The sequence below is a fragment of the Alosa alosa genome, chromosome 24, assembly GCF_017589495.1.
Source record: "Alosa alosa isolate M-15738 ecotype Scorff River chromosome 24, AALO_Geno_1.1, whole genome shotgun sequence".
NCBI classification, from domain to species: domain Eukaryota; kingdom Metazoa; phylum Chordata; class Actinopteri; order Clupeiformes; family Clupeidae; genus Alosa; species Alosa alosa.
In genome coordinates this window covers 9,265,687-9,283,192 of record NC_063212.1, presented here as the reverse complement: position 1 = coordinate 9,283,192, position 17,506 = coordinate 9,265,687, and the positions used below count along the sequence as shown (strand labels likewise).

Genomic DNA, 17,506 nt, shown 5'->3' with positions numbered 1-17,506 from the left:
AAGATGGTGTGTGTGTTGAGCATTCAGGTGCATAATGGCTGCCGTGCCTCACTCAGGTGGGTGCTACATACTGGTGGTGGTTAGTGAAGTATCCCCCATTCACTGAAAAGTGCTTTGGGTACCTTGATAAAGAGCTATATAAAGCAAAACAAGTTGTTATTTGGGATCCACTTAACTTCCCTAAATAATTTAAGTTATTAATTTAAAGATTAGTTCATGATGCTTTCTTTTTTTTTTAATTTCTAAGATTTGATCGCTGGGATTTTACAGGCACTCACATATACATATAGAAATTGGTGTTATTAAAGAAAGGAAAAAGCCATTGTTTAAGGAATGTTTATTTGCTTTTGTTTATCCAATCTCCCTTAATTTCTTTTTTTTTTCTAAAAGTATTGAACTCATTTTCCAAAAAACAAACAAGGGCAGTTTTGAAATTGGCAGTGAAACCAAAACAAAAAAACGCTGATAAAGTATTCGAGTGTACTGTGAGTATGTGTGTGTGTGTGTATACATGCAAAAGAAACAAATGACAATTCTTAACAAAAATAAGCCTGAGAAAATATAACAAAAGAAGAAAATACAAAGAATCTGCAAACATTTTCAATACAAAACATAAAAAAGACATTCAAAAATACATTTAACTTCACCTCTAACCTTTAGACTATAATTATCAAATATATAAAAAGTTTTGTTAGAGTTGGAAAACTAAAAGTAATTTCATGATAGCCGATAACTAGTTGAACAAAAAGTGCAAACCCACAAATGGACAGCACTGATGGGTTGGGAATGGGTCACTAGTGGTCCTGTAATGCCTACGCTAACACTGGTGTTTTCAAGTGAAAACCTGGCAGGGAAGACCTATATTTGTGTGTGGTGTGTGTGTGTGTGATATGTGATATTGTGTGTGTGTGTGTGTGTGTGTGATAGTGTGTGTGTAATGTGTGTGTGTGTGTGTGTGTGTGTGTGTGTATGTGTGTGTGTGTGTGATATTGTGTGTGTGTGTGTGTGTGTTGTGAGTGTGTGTGATATTGTGTGATAGTGTGTGTGTGTGTGTGTGTGATAGTGTGTGTGTAATATTTGTGTGTGTGTGTGTGATATTGTGTGATATTGTGTGTGTGATGTGTTGTGTGTGTGTGTGTGATATTGTGTGTGTGTGTGTGTGTGTAATATGTGTGTGTGTTGTGTGTGTGTGTGTGATTGTGTGTGTGTGTGTGTGTGATATTGTGTGTGTGTGTGTGTGTGTGATATTGTGTGTGTGTGTGTGTGTGTGTGTGTGTGATGTGTGTGTGTTCCCTGCAGGGTTGGAGGTACACCACTGTGCGCAGATTCAGTCCGAGTCGCTTTTTTCCTCCTTGACAAGCAGTCGTTTGCCACTCTTCGGGGCCACCGCTGCATCGCCATGTTTGGCTCTGGGCACACTGTGGGGGGAGACAGGGACGGTTAGCTGAGGCAGTTTAGGTATATGAGGGCACACAATATGATATGACAAGACAGGCCCTAAATCACAGATTAAATAATTTCCGTTGGCATTATAGTATCAAACATTAACATCTAACATAAGTATAAGTCCCATGAATAGTTCAAGATTTCCGGTTAGAGAATAGACTGCAGGTTTTTTGTCTGTTTGTCTGAGGAATATCAGGCAAAGTCTTAAAAGCACCCTTAAGAGTTTGTTTACCTTAACATAACATTGCCAAAATAATTTTGATGGCACATAACCTCATAACATGACAAACAGCACTTCTGCCATTGTCTGAGTAGCCTTCTATAGGCCATTACCGACCTAGACAATTTCTGTTTGGGTAGGAACCAGGGTAGGAATTTCCTAGACAATTTCTGTTTGGGTAGGAAAATCCAGGGTTTACAGGAATTTCCCCAATATTCTGCTTTGCATCCTACCAATAGCGATTTTTATTTAGCCTGTGGCCTGTCAAAATAATCTTAGCATTCACAGCGCCAAATTAATTTAGTCTTTTACGCAGTGGAGACAGTGACAGCGCAAGAAAGAAAGAAAGTCCAAATTCACCCATTCATCTCAGTTGAACTACTCGCGAAAGTAGCCTATTCATCACACAGACATCACAAGTATCACATGAAAGAGCTTTTTCTCAGCTTTTAAAACAATGTTACCCGATAACTGCGGAGTTGAACGGTTCATGAAAAAGTAAATAATATAATTCAATTTAATCATACATTCTACTGAAGGTTTTAAGTCCCATGATCTCCCAACCCATTCATCTCGGTGGAATACTTCACGAAACCCTTCTTTTAACACACAACAAACCAATATCAGAATAAACAGCATACCTTACTGAACACAAAGGTGTAAGCAGTCCCCTGTACAGTTAGCCGTTCCAGAGTAATCCAGTTTTGAATTTGCAGTAAATTGACATGCATGGATGTCTCCAAATTTGGGCTTTAAGTTTTACTATGTGTTTAAACTGTTCCACATGATTTCATAACCAAATACAAAACAAATGTTACAAATATCGCCTAGATATTGGTAAATCAGAGGACAGCTGACCGAGTTTGTGAAAGTAGCCTTAGCCTAATGAGCACAAAATGCTAAGCATGCATCTAGGCTATTTGAGTTTCTTAAAGCTGAGCTGTGGTTAAATTGTTCAATACATGATTTTATAACAGGCCAAATATAAAATAAATGTTATATATAGCCTAGATACCTGTAAATATTAGATGATCAGATGATTTACAGTTCTATGTAATATGTCATGTTTCATGTTTTTGTAATGTTTCATACAGTGATGCAGGTCTACTGCAGTGAATAGGCAAAATAAAAAACTTTGATCATTTTTATAGCCTACTACTGTATAGTTTACTTTGGCCTTTGTGCCCCCCACCAAATATGCCCAACTGAAGGCCAAGTGGCCTTGCCCCCAGAATGGTGAAATTCCAAGCCTGGTAGGAACTACCCAGATCTTCTTTAGTGCCGTTTTAAACATTTGAGCTAAACAAGTGAAGAAATTATTCATTTGATTATTCCTCCATTCTGTGTAAGGTCCAAGCCACTTTCTTTACCATTTATAGCATAGATGAGCACATTTAGGAGATCACACACCAGACAGTTTATGTGTGGCAGCAAACCGATACAAATACATCATATTGTATTTGAATGTGTCAAATTCAATAAACATGTATTTATTCAGCTAACCATCCTTGTTTTCCAGATAATCAATCACTACCTTCACCTCTACCTCCATGCAGTTTTTTGTTTCACAGTTGTCAAACTGAAAATTTAACAAAATGTGGATTGCAGTGTAATTGCGCACAGCAGCATGCACAGACTCGTGTGTGTTTTCTGTGTATAAAAAACAAAACACCAGATAAGCTCAAATATTTGTATATGCAAACCTTTGCCAACAGACTTCCTGCTTTGCATGACATTGATGACAGGCATGCTCTACCCATAACCTTTCAAAAAGGAGACTTAACAACGATACTTTGCATTTATATGATGCTCTTCAGGGCACTCAACTAAAAGAAAGGGTGCTACCCACTGAACCTCTGACCTGACCCTCTGTATGTGGGCCATTCTCAAAACAGAGTTTTGAGAAAGGTGACTGTAAGTGTCTTGCGAACCAATGTCAAACCATTGGTATTAGAATAGAATGGAGATGGCTGTACATTGATTAAATATACCACATGAAACTTATGTGAATGTGGTCTGTTAGTCGATCATTCCATGAATAAATTGAATTAAGAGCAAAAATTTTGCTCATACAAAGACTAGGGTCCACAATACTGGGATGGTTACCGATACAAAAACACAAAAATAACAAAATCCATTTGTTTGGGTTGCCTAGGTCTGCTATAACTACATGCTAAAAGTATGCATAAAAGCACTGAAAGTGACCATTTCATGCTATGAGACCGTTCATGGACAGCCCATAGAGCCCTCTAGGCCTTACCCTTTCTGCCTGTATTTCTCCTGGTCTGCCTGGGGAACCGCATCACTGAGCTCCAGGCCATCGTTGATGCTTTTCAGCATCTCAAAACGCTTCCGCCCCCGAATCTGTGATGATCGAATAGATGAGGACATGAGGAGGACAGAAACAACAGGGGAGGACAGAAGAAGGGGACGATACACGCAGAATGGCTGACAGCAGGTTTCTGGATGCTAAAAAGGGGTAAAGGGTGCTTTGGTGCTTTCAGCTGTGAGACAAAAAGCAGGTTTCAGCACTGCAGCACCCTTCTCACCTGAAGAGTGAAGATCTCGTCATCAGGGTTGGTTTCAGTCTTGGGCTTCTTGCTGGAGCTAGCTTTGGGCACGGCCTGCCCCTCCCTCTCTGGCTCAGACACCTGCACTTCTACGGGTTAACAAAGGGTTAACTATGGGTCCACGGCAGTTATTCATAAACAATCAGTGTTGGGAAGGTTCCTTTTAAAATGTACTACACTACAGATTACTGAATACATGCTCTAAAAAGTATTTTATAACATTTCCCGATAGATAACTCAAAGTGAGTAACATATTTTGAATACTTTGGATTACATAAGCATGGCATTATATTTTATTAGCAGTGAATGAAATTGTGATGTGAGGTTATGTGAAGTTGTCAATATAGTGTCAAAAACAACCCATAACCTGCTTTACAATAAGGATGAATTGATATAAGCCTATATGCTAAGAAACACTGTTAACGTCATTGTGTCAAAGTACCTACAACAGACATTTTTGGTCTGCACATAGGCTAAAAGGCTACCAATTCTCAAACAAAGTATACATAGATAAAAAAACATGCTGGCTGGATATACTGCTAACCCAGCTAATTTTACATTCTACATTCCCTATGAGGTTTTTCATTTACCGTAAGTCATCAACATAAACAAGAGAGGGAGAGAGAAAGGAGCTACCTGAGAGATGCAGAGTAAATGGTGTGGTTAAAAAATATTTGAGTTTGAAAAGTCATGGCCTCCGTGTTATAATGATTACAAATGTAATCCCTTAAATTGATCAGTGTAACTGTATTCTGAATACTACCCACTTAAATTGTAACTGTATTTAAATACAGTTACTCATATTTTATATTTAAAATACGTAATCCAGAATACATGTATTCCATTACTTCCCAACACCGTAAACAATTCCAATCACTTTTTACATTTTACCTTCAGATGATGTACTCAGGCATTAGTGTAGATTCTGAGAGCCTCAGATTTAAAAAAAAAAAAAAAGTTTTCCTCCCCCTCAAAGAGAAGTAACTTTTATACTACTTGTCCCCCTCACTAATGCAACTGTACAAAAGTATTATTTAGAGTAAGACCTCACTCATCTTTCAAGACCTTCTGACATCTCCCACGTCTGCTCCCACCCTTTTCCCTTTCTCATTCCCTTGTTCCTTACTTCTTTTGGTCCCTGAGAGAATCTTCTCTCCGTTCTTCTTGCCGTTGTTTTCCTCTTCCGACTTGCGGTCGCGCCCCGGGCAGGCACACACGCGCACCTCAAAGCACCGACGCCCGAGGACCTGACCCCTGGTTTTGGGAAGGGAATTATTTCACTTTTATTCATTCACCATTTAGAATTATTTATTTTTCAATTATTTGAAACAAATACATAAAAGAACAGAGTGCAAAAAGTGAAGCATAACTTGCTCCTTTTTAATTGTAACTGTAGAGTTTTTATCTGTTATCAGTGAAAATGTTTATGTGTATGTAAGCACTTGTTCAGTTACAAAAATCAGCGAAAATTGCAATCACTTGAGATATTTGAGAGATCAAAATGAAGGGTATGACATAAGAGACAGAGAGACATGCATGCATAGTGTAGGGACAGGAATGGCATGTGCAGAACATTTGTACAATATCTCTCTCAAGTCACAATACAGCTCTGGCTGGAGACAGAGACTGTACATTGACTGGAGATGCAAATATTGTTCCTATGTACACAAACTGAACGCACACAGAGTGATACAGACAGGAGGATGGATTACTCACTCTGGGCTCTCCAGGGTCAGGATGGTGAGGATGGGGCGCCGGTTCATGCCACCCATGCAGCTGCTATTGCACATGAAATTCAGAAGAATGGTGGTGGCCTCAGAGCCCAGCTGTGGACACAAACACACTGTCAGAAGAGTGTAGAAACACACACACACGGGTCCAATAAACAATTTAATTGGGTGATGTTTTTGCATAAAGTTGTGCGCAAAATAAAAAAAAGTTTTCCATGTGCAAACTGATGCCCATGCACATCATTTCCCGATCAGTGGGCAATATTTTTCTTTACTGGCTGCATCTATTGAGATGTTTTACAGTATGGTGATAATAAAAATATAAAAAATAATATTAGATAAGATTTTATCATAGTGCATCGTATCGGATGTCGCCATTTCTCCATATTGCCCAGTCCGAGTCACTCTGCTCCTTTATTAAAGTTCCCTTCCAGAAAAATTCCTTTAGCAGCATAAACTATGTGCTCTCTGTTTGACGTTCACGTGGTTTTGTACTTTGGTCAGTCTCACATGTGATGGCGGTTTCTGGACGTCTACCTGTCTGTCTGTTATGTGATGCTCTGTTACTTGTAATGCTGTGGTATGTAAATCCTGAAGATGAATATACAGTGCTGAACAGAAATCCCCAAACCAACATTTCCCCAAAGGAACATTTCGATACAGCATTTCAATGTCACATAAGGGAGGGGTCTAGCATAGACATCTTTAAACATATACACATCATGTATTTAAACTCACTTTGATTCATTCCCACAACTGAACTCAATATCATTTTAATCATACACATGCGAATGTCAAATTGTTGTACGACGGGACAAAGACATATTTTGTAGTCTGCACTTTTTTATACGACACAAAAGTAAAATTGAAAAGTGAGAAGATGAGTAAGCTACACAGATCCTCTTGAAATCATACACAACGAACTGTAGTATTTCTTGTGTGCAGAAATCATGCAATAGCTTGCTTGTGTACCTGTGGGCGTTCGTAGGGCACGATGACGCTCTGTCGCTTGGTAACGGCGTCCTCCAGATACTGGGCCCTCTGCGTGCCCTCTATGCGGATCAGGTGACTGCGGTGGGCCACACCTACAGAGCAAAAAACACGTGGCTCTCAAATTCAGGGCATTGCATTCCACAGGGCATCAAGTGGACAATGGACATGGTATGATCTCCGAAGAGAGGTGTCTCACTTCCGAGTGTCTTCAGGATTATACCGCATCTCCAGAGAGAGACAGTCTCCAGGGAATCAGATACCAGCTAAGATAAAAAGATATCTGGGTCTAATAAGACACCACACATGATGACTTGATAGTGGCACAAACCTATTTGCCTAACATACACATCAGTCAAACCTTACTCCCCCTCTTGCAAGTGCACGCATGCACACACCACACACATGCACGCGCATACCACACACACACACACACACACCTTCGTTGTTCTCAGCGATGTTCTGGTGGTGCGGGCAGCGTAGCACCACGTCGGCCACATGGTCGGACTTCTTGTAGATGGCAGTGGCCCGCAGGTAGGAGCCCACAGGAGGGTCGCCCACGTCCAGCAACACCTCCACCGGGCAGGTCTTAGCCAGCTGGCAGAAGAGCTTGTTCAGCTTCTGCGAGAACTAGAGATAGAGATAGAGATAGAGATAGATAGATATAGATATAGAGAGAGATTGATCAATAGGTATTATTCACTGTTAACTCTTCAAGTTTTATACAAAAAGAAAGTTCTGTAAGTGTCAAAACAGGATGAGGCGAAAGGAAAAAACTAAACGGGAAAGATAACAAGACACATAAGATAACATAACGAGAGACATTTTCTATTATCAGCAGGAAAATGTATGACTGCCTCCCTTTAATAAAACCCTGAATTTTTACTAACCAAATGATGAACCATCTCAAAAGGAAAATGCTGATGAAATATTCTGCAAACTAAACTTGAAGCCTTTACAGGAGGCAGCCCTTTTTGATGAGGTTTTAACCCTTTCCCCTACTGAGATAAGGCTGGCACTTGGGGTGGGACATGCCTGGTCATGTTAGAATCGCGGGTCTCCATTCGCCAAATTCAAACCAACAACGTTGGTAAGAGGGAGGTGCTGATTCAGAACCCACAGTGACGTTACAGAATACTCCCCAAAGGAAAAAAAAAAATCTAACCCTCCAACAACTCCAAACACCACTTCCCAAAAATGCCATTCATTCACTCCATTACTGAGAAGGCATCTACCCATTTCTTTGTTGGGTGGTCCTGACGTACCAGATCACTCAATCTTAGCCTGTGCTGAGCTGAGGACAATGGACCCGACCATGCAGCTGTGCTACTCACTGAAGACGATTGCACATGGAGAATCAGAATGGAAGGGTGCCATATTTGCCCATGCGATTGCTAGCAGGTAAACGTTGAACTTTTAATCACTACTGATGAAATTTGGCTACTCATTGAAATACTCAATTCATTACCTTATTCAGGGAGACTTGGACTGGCGGCAAAACCTACACAGATTTACCAGACACATGGCTTAAAGTGTTAAAACAAGGAAGGTCGCAAATGGCGGGATATGGCTGAACCCTTCACCCAAAGGTGCTTTTAAAAAACAATGTATGGAATTTCAGTGTGACAGTATAAAATAAACTAAATCTGAAAAAAAAAAAAAAAAAGAAAGAAAAGAAAAAAAAAAAAAGCAGAAAAAACACAACCATCAACTATTTCACTTAACAAATATATATGAAGGAACAGAGAGCAACAAGTGAAGCATAACCTGCACTTTCTTTCTTTGTAACTGACGACTGTCAGCCATGTTTGGACATTTGTTGGAGTATGGTTTATGCTCTGTGATAACTTTCTCCTTCAGAGACAGTATTATTACATCACTGCTAATCAGGAAGACTGATCCTTAGTTTTTGACAAAATTATGTTATTGCCAAATGTTTGAGATCTAGGTCTACATTAAATCTTACACCAAATTATTTTGCGCTGACGGAAATGCTGTGTTGAATATCTTTCCGCTTCTTCATACATTTTATCAACTACATTGACCAAGCACAACTTTTGAAAAAATATATATTTATTTTATCCTTTATTCATCCTCCTCCTTCATTAGCTATATTTGTTTGTGTAGGTCTGTTTAATTGATTTAATAGCCATCTATCTATCTGGAAATACATGCTCCTCTTCTGAATCCCCAAAAATTAGGAAATTTCAGAATTCAGAATAAAGGTTACAGCTTACAGTCATCCTGTATGTTCATTTATAACTTATAGCAATGTAAGCAAATAACAATGACATTTGATGCCACACACTTTCTAATCATCTGCCATTTTTGCCTCAATACATTGCTGACCATACTTTCCACTGATGCAACCCCTATCCGTTCTTTGTCATGTATGTATTCACAAGATTCACAGATTACTTAGCCAAGCCTTCAACAGGTGTGAGCATCTGCAAAGAAAACTGAACAGAGAGGAATAAATGTGCAGCATGATTATAAGACAAGAGTGTCCCTTACTGTGGAAGTGGCAGACTTAGCAGTGCTGAACTGGGTGAAACGGACACGGAAGCCCAGGTCGCCGGGGTAGTCGGTGGTGGAGGGCACTGTGGTGGCGGTGGGGGGCAGGCAGTCCGCCACGGGGGAGCCGGATGGGGTGGGGATGGACCCGTCCAGCGGGAGTTCCAGCCCCACAAAGCCGTCCACGCCAGCCTGGCCCTGAGGAGGGAGGCATGGTCAAGAACAGCAGCGTAAACAACATGGCAGACCAATATTCAAGGCAACAAGTACTTCTCAGGTCTCATCCACGCAGATATTTTGTAAACTGCACATTTTCATATTCATTTGGGCTGCTCATCCATATGCAAACCGAGATCTTAAAGGTTGTATCAGCTATTTCAGGCCCAAATATAAATGATCACATTCATCTAATCTTTCCTAACAATCTGCTAGCTGCCGGCCCCATTAGCAGGCTCCGAGATCTGTACACAAAAACAATTACTACCAACAAGTGTTGCCAACCACTCAAAGGTAAAATAAAGTGTTCCAACCAATAATTGGCGAGATGCGAGTTTAGGAGAGTTTCAATAGCACGGGAGGGAGTAGCGTGCTCGCTCTCTGTTTTGTTTGGACATCAACAGGAGTGATGTTACTCCCCATTGCTGATACAAACTTTTTTTTTTTTTTGGAAAACACTTCCTGAAGTGAAACAAAAACAAAAAAAGGATCTGAATGTTCTGATGTGTGTACCCATATGGACATGTAAAACAGAAACTTTTGGAAAATGATAGACAACCACATTCACTTCCTGATTTGGTCTTAGTCTCAACATACTCATCAGCATACCCATCACATCAGCCTCAACAACCAGTGACAATTAAAAGTATTGCATGCTGTTGACTTTAATGCTAGTTCTACCTCACCTTTGGTCCAGGCAAAGAAATCTCTGGTTTTACTTTCTGCCATTGCTGTTCCTAATTCAGAGTACTTTCTGTAACTAGGTAACAACTCCAGAGTAGACCATTTGCTTCATGTTTTCCACTCGCATGCGCATGTGTGTGTGTGTAGTCATGTGATATTCATTTTTAGGAGTGCTGTATGGGCAGAGATCATTTCTGACAATGATTTGATGATCTGAAATGCTAGTCTGGACTGGGATTGTACATATTAGTGTGGACATAGCCCAAATCATGTCAGATTGCAGTGATACCATTTGGGCATCATCCAAAATGCCAATATTCTAAGAGAATGGATCAAATAAACATGAATCAGACTGAACAGCACTTTCCCACATCCGCTTTACCACACTTGAGCAAGGCACCAAACTCCCAACTGCTCCCCGGGTGCTGGATCAAGGGCTGCCCACTGCTCTGGGTGTGTATGCTTGCTTCTAGTGTGGGTGTGATAGTAGTGAGCTCACTGCTCTGAGTGCATGTGCCCCCAGATGGGTAAAATGCAGACAACAAATTTCTAGTAGGAACTTCATACCATACACTCTAACTTAACTTAACAGGAGGAATATGCAAACTATAACTGAGAATCAGCAAGTAATTATATGTAACAGTGTGTTGTAAACAACGAAAGATATAGAAATATAATCTGTTAAAAAATGGCTTCTTACCAAATCCATCAGGGACGCCATCGCTGAATTGTCGAATTGTCGAGGCGGCAAAACATCAAGGATGCTGTAAAGCAGAAAATGCACACAAATGACTAATGCCAGAGGCTCTGATAAAAAGGTAACTGCCTTTGTTCTCCAGCAATCTTAGAAACAAGTAGCAAAGTTACAGGTGGTAACTGTATGAGATAACATTAGCAAAAAACATTTTTTTGCAGTCTTTCTGCAGATAACCTTCACATTAGATTTTTAGTATACTCTAAGGATATTTTAGAATTTAGCGTATTCACTAAAACCCCTGACATCTTCTAAATAAATGTCCTTGCTGGTTGTTAAACAAAAGTGGACCAATAAGCGTACACTGTTTAAAGAGTTAAACCCTTTGTGTCTATTCTACCTTCAGTAATCAACCCAAGCCAGGATACTTCCACTGCTAGACTTTAGGTGTTACTTGTAAAAAAATTTTGTCAAAATTGGCCTTACGTGTTGTCCAAATTCTCCACGAAGTTTGAGGACCAGAACTCATCAAATGTCCCCTGTCTCATGGGCAACTCTAGCATGTCTTCTTGATTCATTTTGACTTTCTTCATTCCCCACAGAAGCAAGGCTTTGGTACCAGAGATGACAACGGGAGGACAGAGAAGACTATCAAAAACACACTGAAGGGGTTAGCATGGTGGAAGAATGGTGAGACAACAAGACAGACACAGCATAAAATCACACCCCAACACTGATTGTGCTTGTGCAAACTCCCTTGTGCTTGATGTTGACGGTTAGAATTGTACACCTCATAATTCTTACCTCTGACATAATAAATGTTTTATTTACGATTAGTTGAGAATTAATAAACAAATAAACAGCTAAATTGGAGGCATGGGGCATGACAACAAAGTCGCATTGATACAGCGTATCAAAACAGGCTACATCGTTAATGCCAAATTATTTCAATTAATCACACAATCTCTGATCCAATATTGCATTAGTAGTAGTAGAGTGTGAGAAATTTAGTTGACGTTAATCCACATAATCTGACTGATCCCCTCTTCCTACGGTAACTTTACTGACTACTAGGACTAGCACTAGCTAGAACTCCGTGAATGTGTGTGGTGCTCCCTGCTGGCGTCATACGATTCACGGCCTGTGGATTAACAAATCCACAACACGGCCTTAACATGTGTTCCCGAAGAAAGGTAACAAGTCAGCTAGTCGGCAGTCTGACCATCGTCACTCTGAGAGTAACGTAAATACTTAAATTTCAATGAGTCACCTCAATATGGTTGGCATATATCAAGTATTGTCAACTTCAGGACAAATGACCACAACATCCTTGATACTTTTGCTAGCTGTAAGCTAAGTCACATTAGCCATAGAGTTTACACCACAACATAAACATTTTCACGTTACTTTTGTCTTTCTATGTTCCTCAGTCACCGCTTTGAAACATTTCTTTACGGTAACGAGGGTTTTTCAAAAGTTCGAATAACACAAGATAAAAGCTAACATTAGCTTATTAACGCTACCAACTTCAGTTAGCCAATGTTGATAAAAAAATAAATAAATCGTTATTAAGTTACAAGCGACTAATATCATACAACACGCATTTGTCTACATTAAAAAAACAATGAACTGAAAAAGTAACCGAGTTATCCCTCAACTGATGTTAAATTCAATGAATCAATCTTTCAGTTTGATTTGCCACAGGAAATGGTTCAACTTGGCTAAATTAGCTCATTCACCTTAAAGCAAAATTAGCACGCTAGCATGGTCCAAAACAAGGTAGCGTATGCTTATTCATCTCTTTCAAGCGATTCGAGCTTCAGTTGCAATCAAAACATTTAATCAGTTGCAAAAAAATAAAATATTAGTAACGTTACCAGTCCTATGACTTGCAATCCACACACCATAATACAGCTGCACACAAAACAACCACTACTGTGTAATTAACTTCTTTCAAGTTGGCGGTGCAAATTAGCAAACGCAAAGCCAACGTTAAATCTGACATCAGTTTGAATGACTTGCTACCAAATTAGCTATAAAGAATTCAATCAACACCATACCTCGCCTCCCGTTATATGAAGGACGCTTTGTTCTTTATTCCACGCTGATCGTCTGCATGCACACGTTTAACTACCAAACACTTGCAATCTAGGTTTCTGTCTTCGCAGTGTTGTTGTTGTAATGTTACAATGCACCACGCTGAGAACGGGGATTTCCCAAAAAAATTCGACTCTGAGTGGGCGTGGCCTAGTCGCCAGATTAAAGCCCAGCCAACCAGAGGGTAGGTTGTATGAATGTGTATGTTTTTAAATGAGACACCGGGAAAATAGTATAGTAAAAATACTAATACAAGATTATGGGCATCGACATTTCGGTACTACTAGATTATAAATAATGGAAGTTCAAGAGAGAAGGACTGAGAAATGACAAGCGATGTTTTAGAATGTGCATGTGTGACCAAGCACCCCCCACACACAAACACACACACACGCACACACACACGCACGCACACACGCACGTACGTACACACGCAAACACAATGCACTTAGGGCCATAAGCTTGCTGCAAACCCAGCTGATATGGCCATTGATCCACCTCATTTCGAATGCATGGTCTGTCTGACCAAATATTTTTGGGCTATCTGGCATTAGGCTATGTGAACTAGGCCTACTCGGTCTCACCTGCGAGACAGGGTTGTGTGAAGACAGATCTGGGGAAGGGTATAAGAAAATTTCTGCAGCATTGGAAGTGCAAGAGCATGGTAGCCTCCATCATTCTCAAATGGAAAAGTTTGAAACAACCAACAGTCTTCCTAGATCTGGCCGCTCATCCTAACTGAGTAATCCGGGATGAAGGGGCTTGGTCATGAGAGAAGGACAAACATTAGTGCAGCACTCCACCAATCAGGCTATTATGGTAGAGTGGACAGATTGAAGCGATTATTTGCCAGGAGTTTGCCAAAAAGCACCTGAACGACTCTCAGACCATGAGAAGTAAAATATGATGAAACAAAGACTGAACTATTTGGCCACAATTCCCAACGTGTGTGAAAGAAACCAAGCACTGAGCTGCACTGATGTTTGTCCTTCTTTATGCTTCTCTCATATTCTCAAAGGACTAGATCTCATTCATAGTGAAACGCTGTGAATACTTTGCACTGTAGTGTTGAAGTAGCCTATAGGCTAATCCTAGCCAAACCTATACTGCATGATTCAGTAACCAATATGGTTGTAATCCACTCATCTGGGTTGTAGTTACATGTCAAGAAGTGGCAAGCTAAACAATGAACTAGCAACCTAGTTTAATAGGTTATGTTTCCATTATGCCATCATCCTCTGTTTGCTGAACAGGTTACTCTCATTAAAGAAAAACAAGTCCTCATAGGTTGTATCAAGGTAGGCTGTACACCAAAGAACCATCTCTATCTATGCATCTTATCATTGGTCAGCCCCCCCCCCCTCCCCTCCTCGAGCCCCTTTCAGGCAGGTAAGGTATCCATTTAGAAATTGTAGTCCTTCACCATTGAATAATGGCTGGTTTAAATGCCTAGTGTAAATACTCAGATACAGGTTTCAATCTGAGTATTGTAAAGAATGTAAATATTATCTTATGGGGTCCATTAGCAGGTGTTGCTTTCAAGGATTATTTCTATAGCAATTTGTAAGAAAATAATGTCTTTATGTTCAAGGATAACCATGGTTTGGGTGGGACAAAAAACGGCAAAATTAAAAACAAAATACTGGTACCTGGTACGGCTTCATGATAATTTGAACAATGCTCCAACCACATTGCAATGCAGTCAAGGCAAGTCAGTGGCCAAGAAACACATGCATAGTGTTTATTTACATCTCAATTAGGTGATGTTGATAATGTGTTCACGGCTCACAAGTCCCCTGTGATTTGTTGTACAGCTGGTGCGATGTAAGTGCGTCACAAAGTCAGATGCCATGCAGAAGGGAGTCTTTCTGTCACCTGACTTGTTAGGTCACCTTTGTGATGGGCAGTCACATGCACTGTGCGTATGTGTGTGCGTGTGTGTGTGTGTGTGTGTATGTCTCGGTGTGTGTGTGTGTGTGTGGCTATCACCCATGATAATAGTTGTAAATTACGCTTTCATAAGCATGGCATTAATGCTTGAGGAGGATATGGAAACTGTTATATTTGTGTGTGCGATCATCAATTGAAATGTCAAAGAGCACTCGGGTTGCACACTCATTCACTAGGGAGCTACAGAGCATGTATAGCAGCTGAACTTTTCATTTTGAACCCCATGACCTTTCCGAATATTCTCGGATCAGTGCAAGATCATTTTCTTTTGGTTAATTCAAGTGACAGGAAGAACACCTTCCACCTGGAAATGCAATCATGTTCACCAACTGTAAAACAATCTTCAAAGCAAAAAGAAAAGAAAGAATGTGGAAATGAAGTTTTGAAGTTTTGAAGAAATGAAGTTTTTTTTTATATAGTCTGATACAGTGGATTGCATTTTTCCTGTGGAGAACTCTGTTGATCCCTGTACACATTACCCAACCGGGTGGCCAGACTGATAGAGAAACTGAGACCAAGTTCATGCGGTCTTTCTCAATCATCCCACAGCACTGTTATGGATGCAGTCCAGAAAATGAGAGGGAGGAATAGTAAAAGTAAGTGAGTGAGGCAGAAGGGGAAGATTGTTATGCAATGGAAAAGCAAATGCACCTTTTCATTGAATGGACAGATAGAGAAGGGGGCGATGAAAGAGAAGCTTGGCTGTGTGCAATGAAGCAGCTGATCTGAACTAGAGGGAGGTACAGTGGCGTGAGATGGAGGCGTGTTTCATTGGGGGTGTGTGAGCGCAGTCTGGGGACCGCCACACACCCCTTTTATTAATAACCATCTGGTGCTGTGGATCTTTAACCACCCCTCTAATGCTACATTGGAACAGTCCAGGCGCACCTGTTGCCATGTGGTCTGCGGTGGGTGGGGGGAGGTTGGCGCTCGAGAAAGGGGTGTTACTGGCTGGATGCATGACCCGTTTGGCATGTGTTCTAAAATAGCAGTGATTTACCACTGATGAGAAGACAGACAAAAGCCGCCGTGGTGGCCCAGATAAGCCCGGAGGTGGGCCACAAGTGTCGAGTCACCGCCTCATGGGAGAGACCATTGGCACCACGTTCAGACAACGCTCATTCAGTTTTAGGATAATAGTATGGTTTATCCACACCACTCCAATTATATAAAATCAGACCTACAAGCATGCATAATCTCTTCTAGATATTCCTCAATGCATGCACAAGACACAACACACTCATACTGCGCTGGATTATCTTGCGCAAATTTAGGAAATTAACTACTGATGGACTAAAAGTAAAGAATTACTGTGGTGTAGATCTGTTGCATTTTGGTTCATGCAAAACCGATCCTGTGAATGATCTGGCATGCCATTCCAGAGTCAGCTGGTATGAGGCCAACCAGTTCATGGTGGGCCATGGGCAAATGGAAAAGAACATAGGTAAAGTAGCCTAACACACATTAAGTTGGCAGCACTGTATTGAGATAACACACACTCGTCCTTTCACCAATGACAGATAAGGTCAAGAACTTCGTGTTGGACGACCTCTGGGACAGGACCTCAAGCTTTAGAGTATGACCAACTCCCCAGTCCAGTCTCTCACCCCTCCCTTCTCTCTTGCTGCTTTAAAAAAAAACACCCTCAGGAGGTGTGTGAGCGTGTGTGCCAATGTCATTCTGACCAGAACAGACGCTGCTGCTTCAAAGTAGTGAGTGGACAGGGGGAGAGAAGACGAGAAAACGCGCACACGCTCTAATTGGATTTGACAATCCCTCTTCTTGTATCTTGGAGTTTAACCTTCACTGGACATCGGTATTTCTGCAAAGTTATTTCAGTAGGGCCTGTTCTTTCTTTAGCCATTTAATTTCTCTGAAGTCTGTTCGCAAGTGATCTGAAGGGGGAGCGACTATCCGACAGGGCGAGACGCAGGCACTGGAGTGAATCCGCGTCGCGCGCTGTCAAAGTCATGCCGGCTGGATTTCAGCAGCTGGGAGCTCGGGAGGTAAGATGTCGATTAAACTTTCCATACATATATTGGCCCCTCTAAATGTTAAATTAGCTAACTTTCGAATAGAGGTGCTAGTTGCATTGTGAGGTCGTATAGCAGAAGTTAGTAGGCCTATACGGTACTTTATGTGTTTCTCATCTCAAGATGAGAACTGATGCCACTCCTGACGACGTTTCATCAGCGATATCAGGTGGGTATTTGGACCAGCTCTATGGACAAACGCAGGCCCTCGACACAGGGGGATGAAAGATGCTACAGACTTTACTGTCAGTTTAGAAACGCAAAGACGAATAAATTACAAATATCTATTCAGTGCCCCCTGTCCACATTGGTAACCTAACAGTCAGTGAATAAAATAAAACACGAATAAAATTGTATTTAGT

General features: G+C 40.8%; 1 protein-coding gene across 2 annotated transcripts; it reads right to left on the bottom strand.

The window, feature by feature from the left end:
* Window positions 1-1,250: 1,250 nt before the first annotated feature.
* LOC125289807 (cellular tumor antigen p53-like) lies at window positions 1,251-13,278 on the bottom strand. 2 transcript variants are annotated; one of them, XM_048236817.1, is made up of 11 exons: window positions 13,125-13,278; window positions 11,551-11,712; window positions 11,071-11,134; window positions 9,471-9,668; window positions 7,397-7,586; window positions 6,939-7,051; window positions 5,953-6,062; window positions 5,363-5,490; window positions 4,216-4,325; window positions 3,927-4,030; window positions 1,251-1,418 (listed from the first exon to the last, which is right to left on the bottom strand). In XM_048236817.1, exons 2-11 carry the CDS (start codon window positions 11,655-11,657, stop codon window positions 1,328-1,330), a joined length of 1,215 nt encoding a protein of 404 aa, XP_048092774.1. In that variant the 5' UTR covers window positions 11,658-11,712; window positions 13,125-13,278; the 3' UTR covers window positions 1,251-1,327. The 2 variants fall into 2 exon arrangements, with proteins under 2 accessions (XP_048092774.1, XP_048092776.1); XM_048236819.1 differs by having other exon boundaries at window positions 11,551-11,674; window positions 13,125-13,277.
* Between the last annotated feature and the right edge of the window lie 4,228 nt (window positions 13,279-17,506).

Coding starts and splice junctions, on each gene's coding strand:
- LOC125289807 (XM_048236817.1), bottom strand. CDS start 11,657: ATGAAGAAAGTCAAAATGAATCAAGAAGACATGCTAGAGTTGCCCATG. Junction 11,135..11,550: donor GTGGAGAATTTGGACAACAC/GTAAGGCCAATT, acceptor TCTGCTTTACAG/CATCCTTGATGTTTTGCCGC. Junction 1,419..3,926: donor GAGAAATACAGGCAGAAAGG/GTAAGGCCTAGA, acceptor CTCCCCCCACAG/TGTGCCCAGAGCCAAACATG.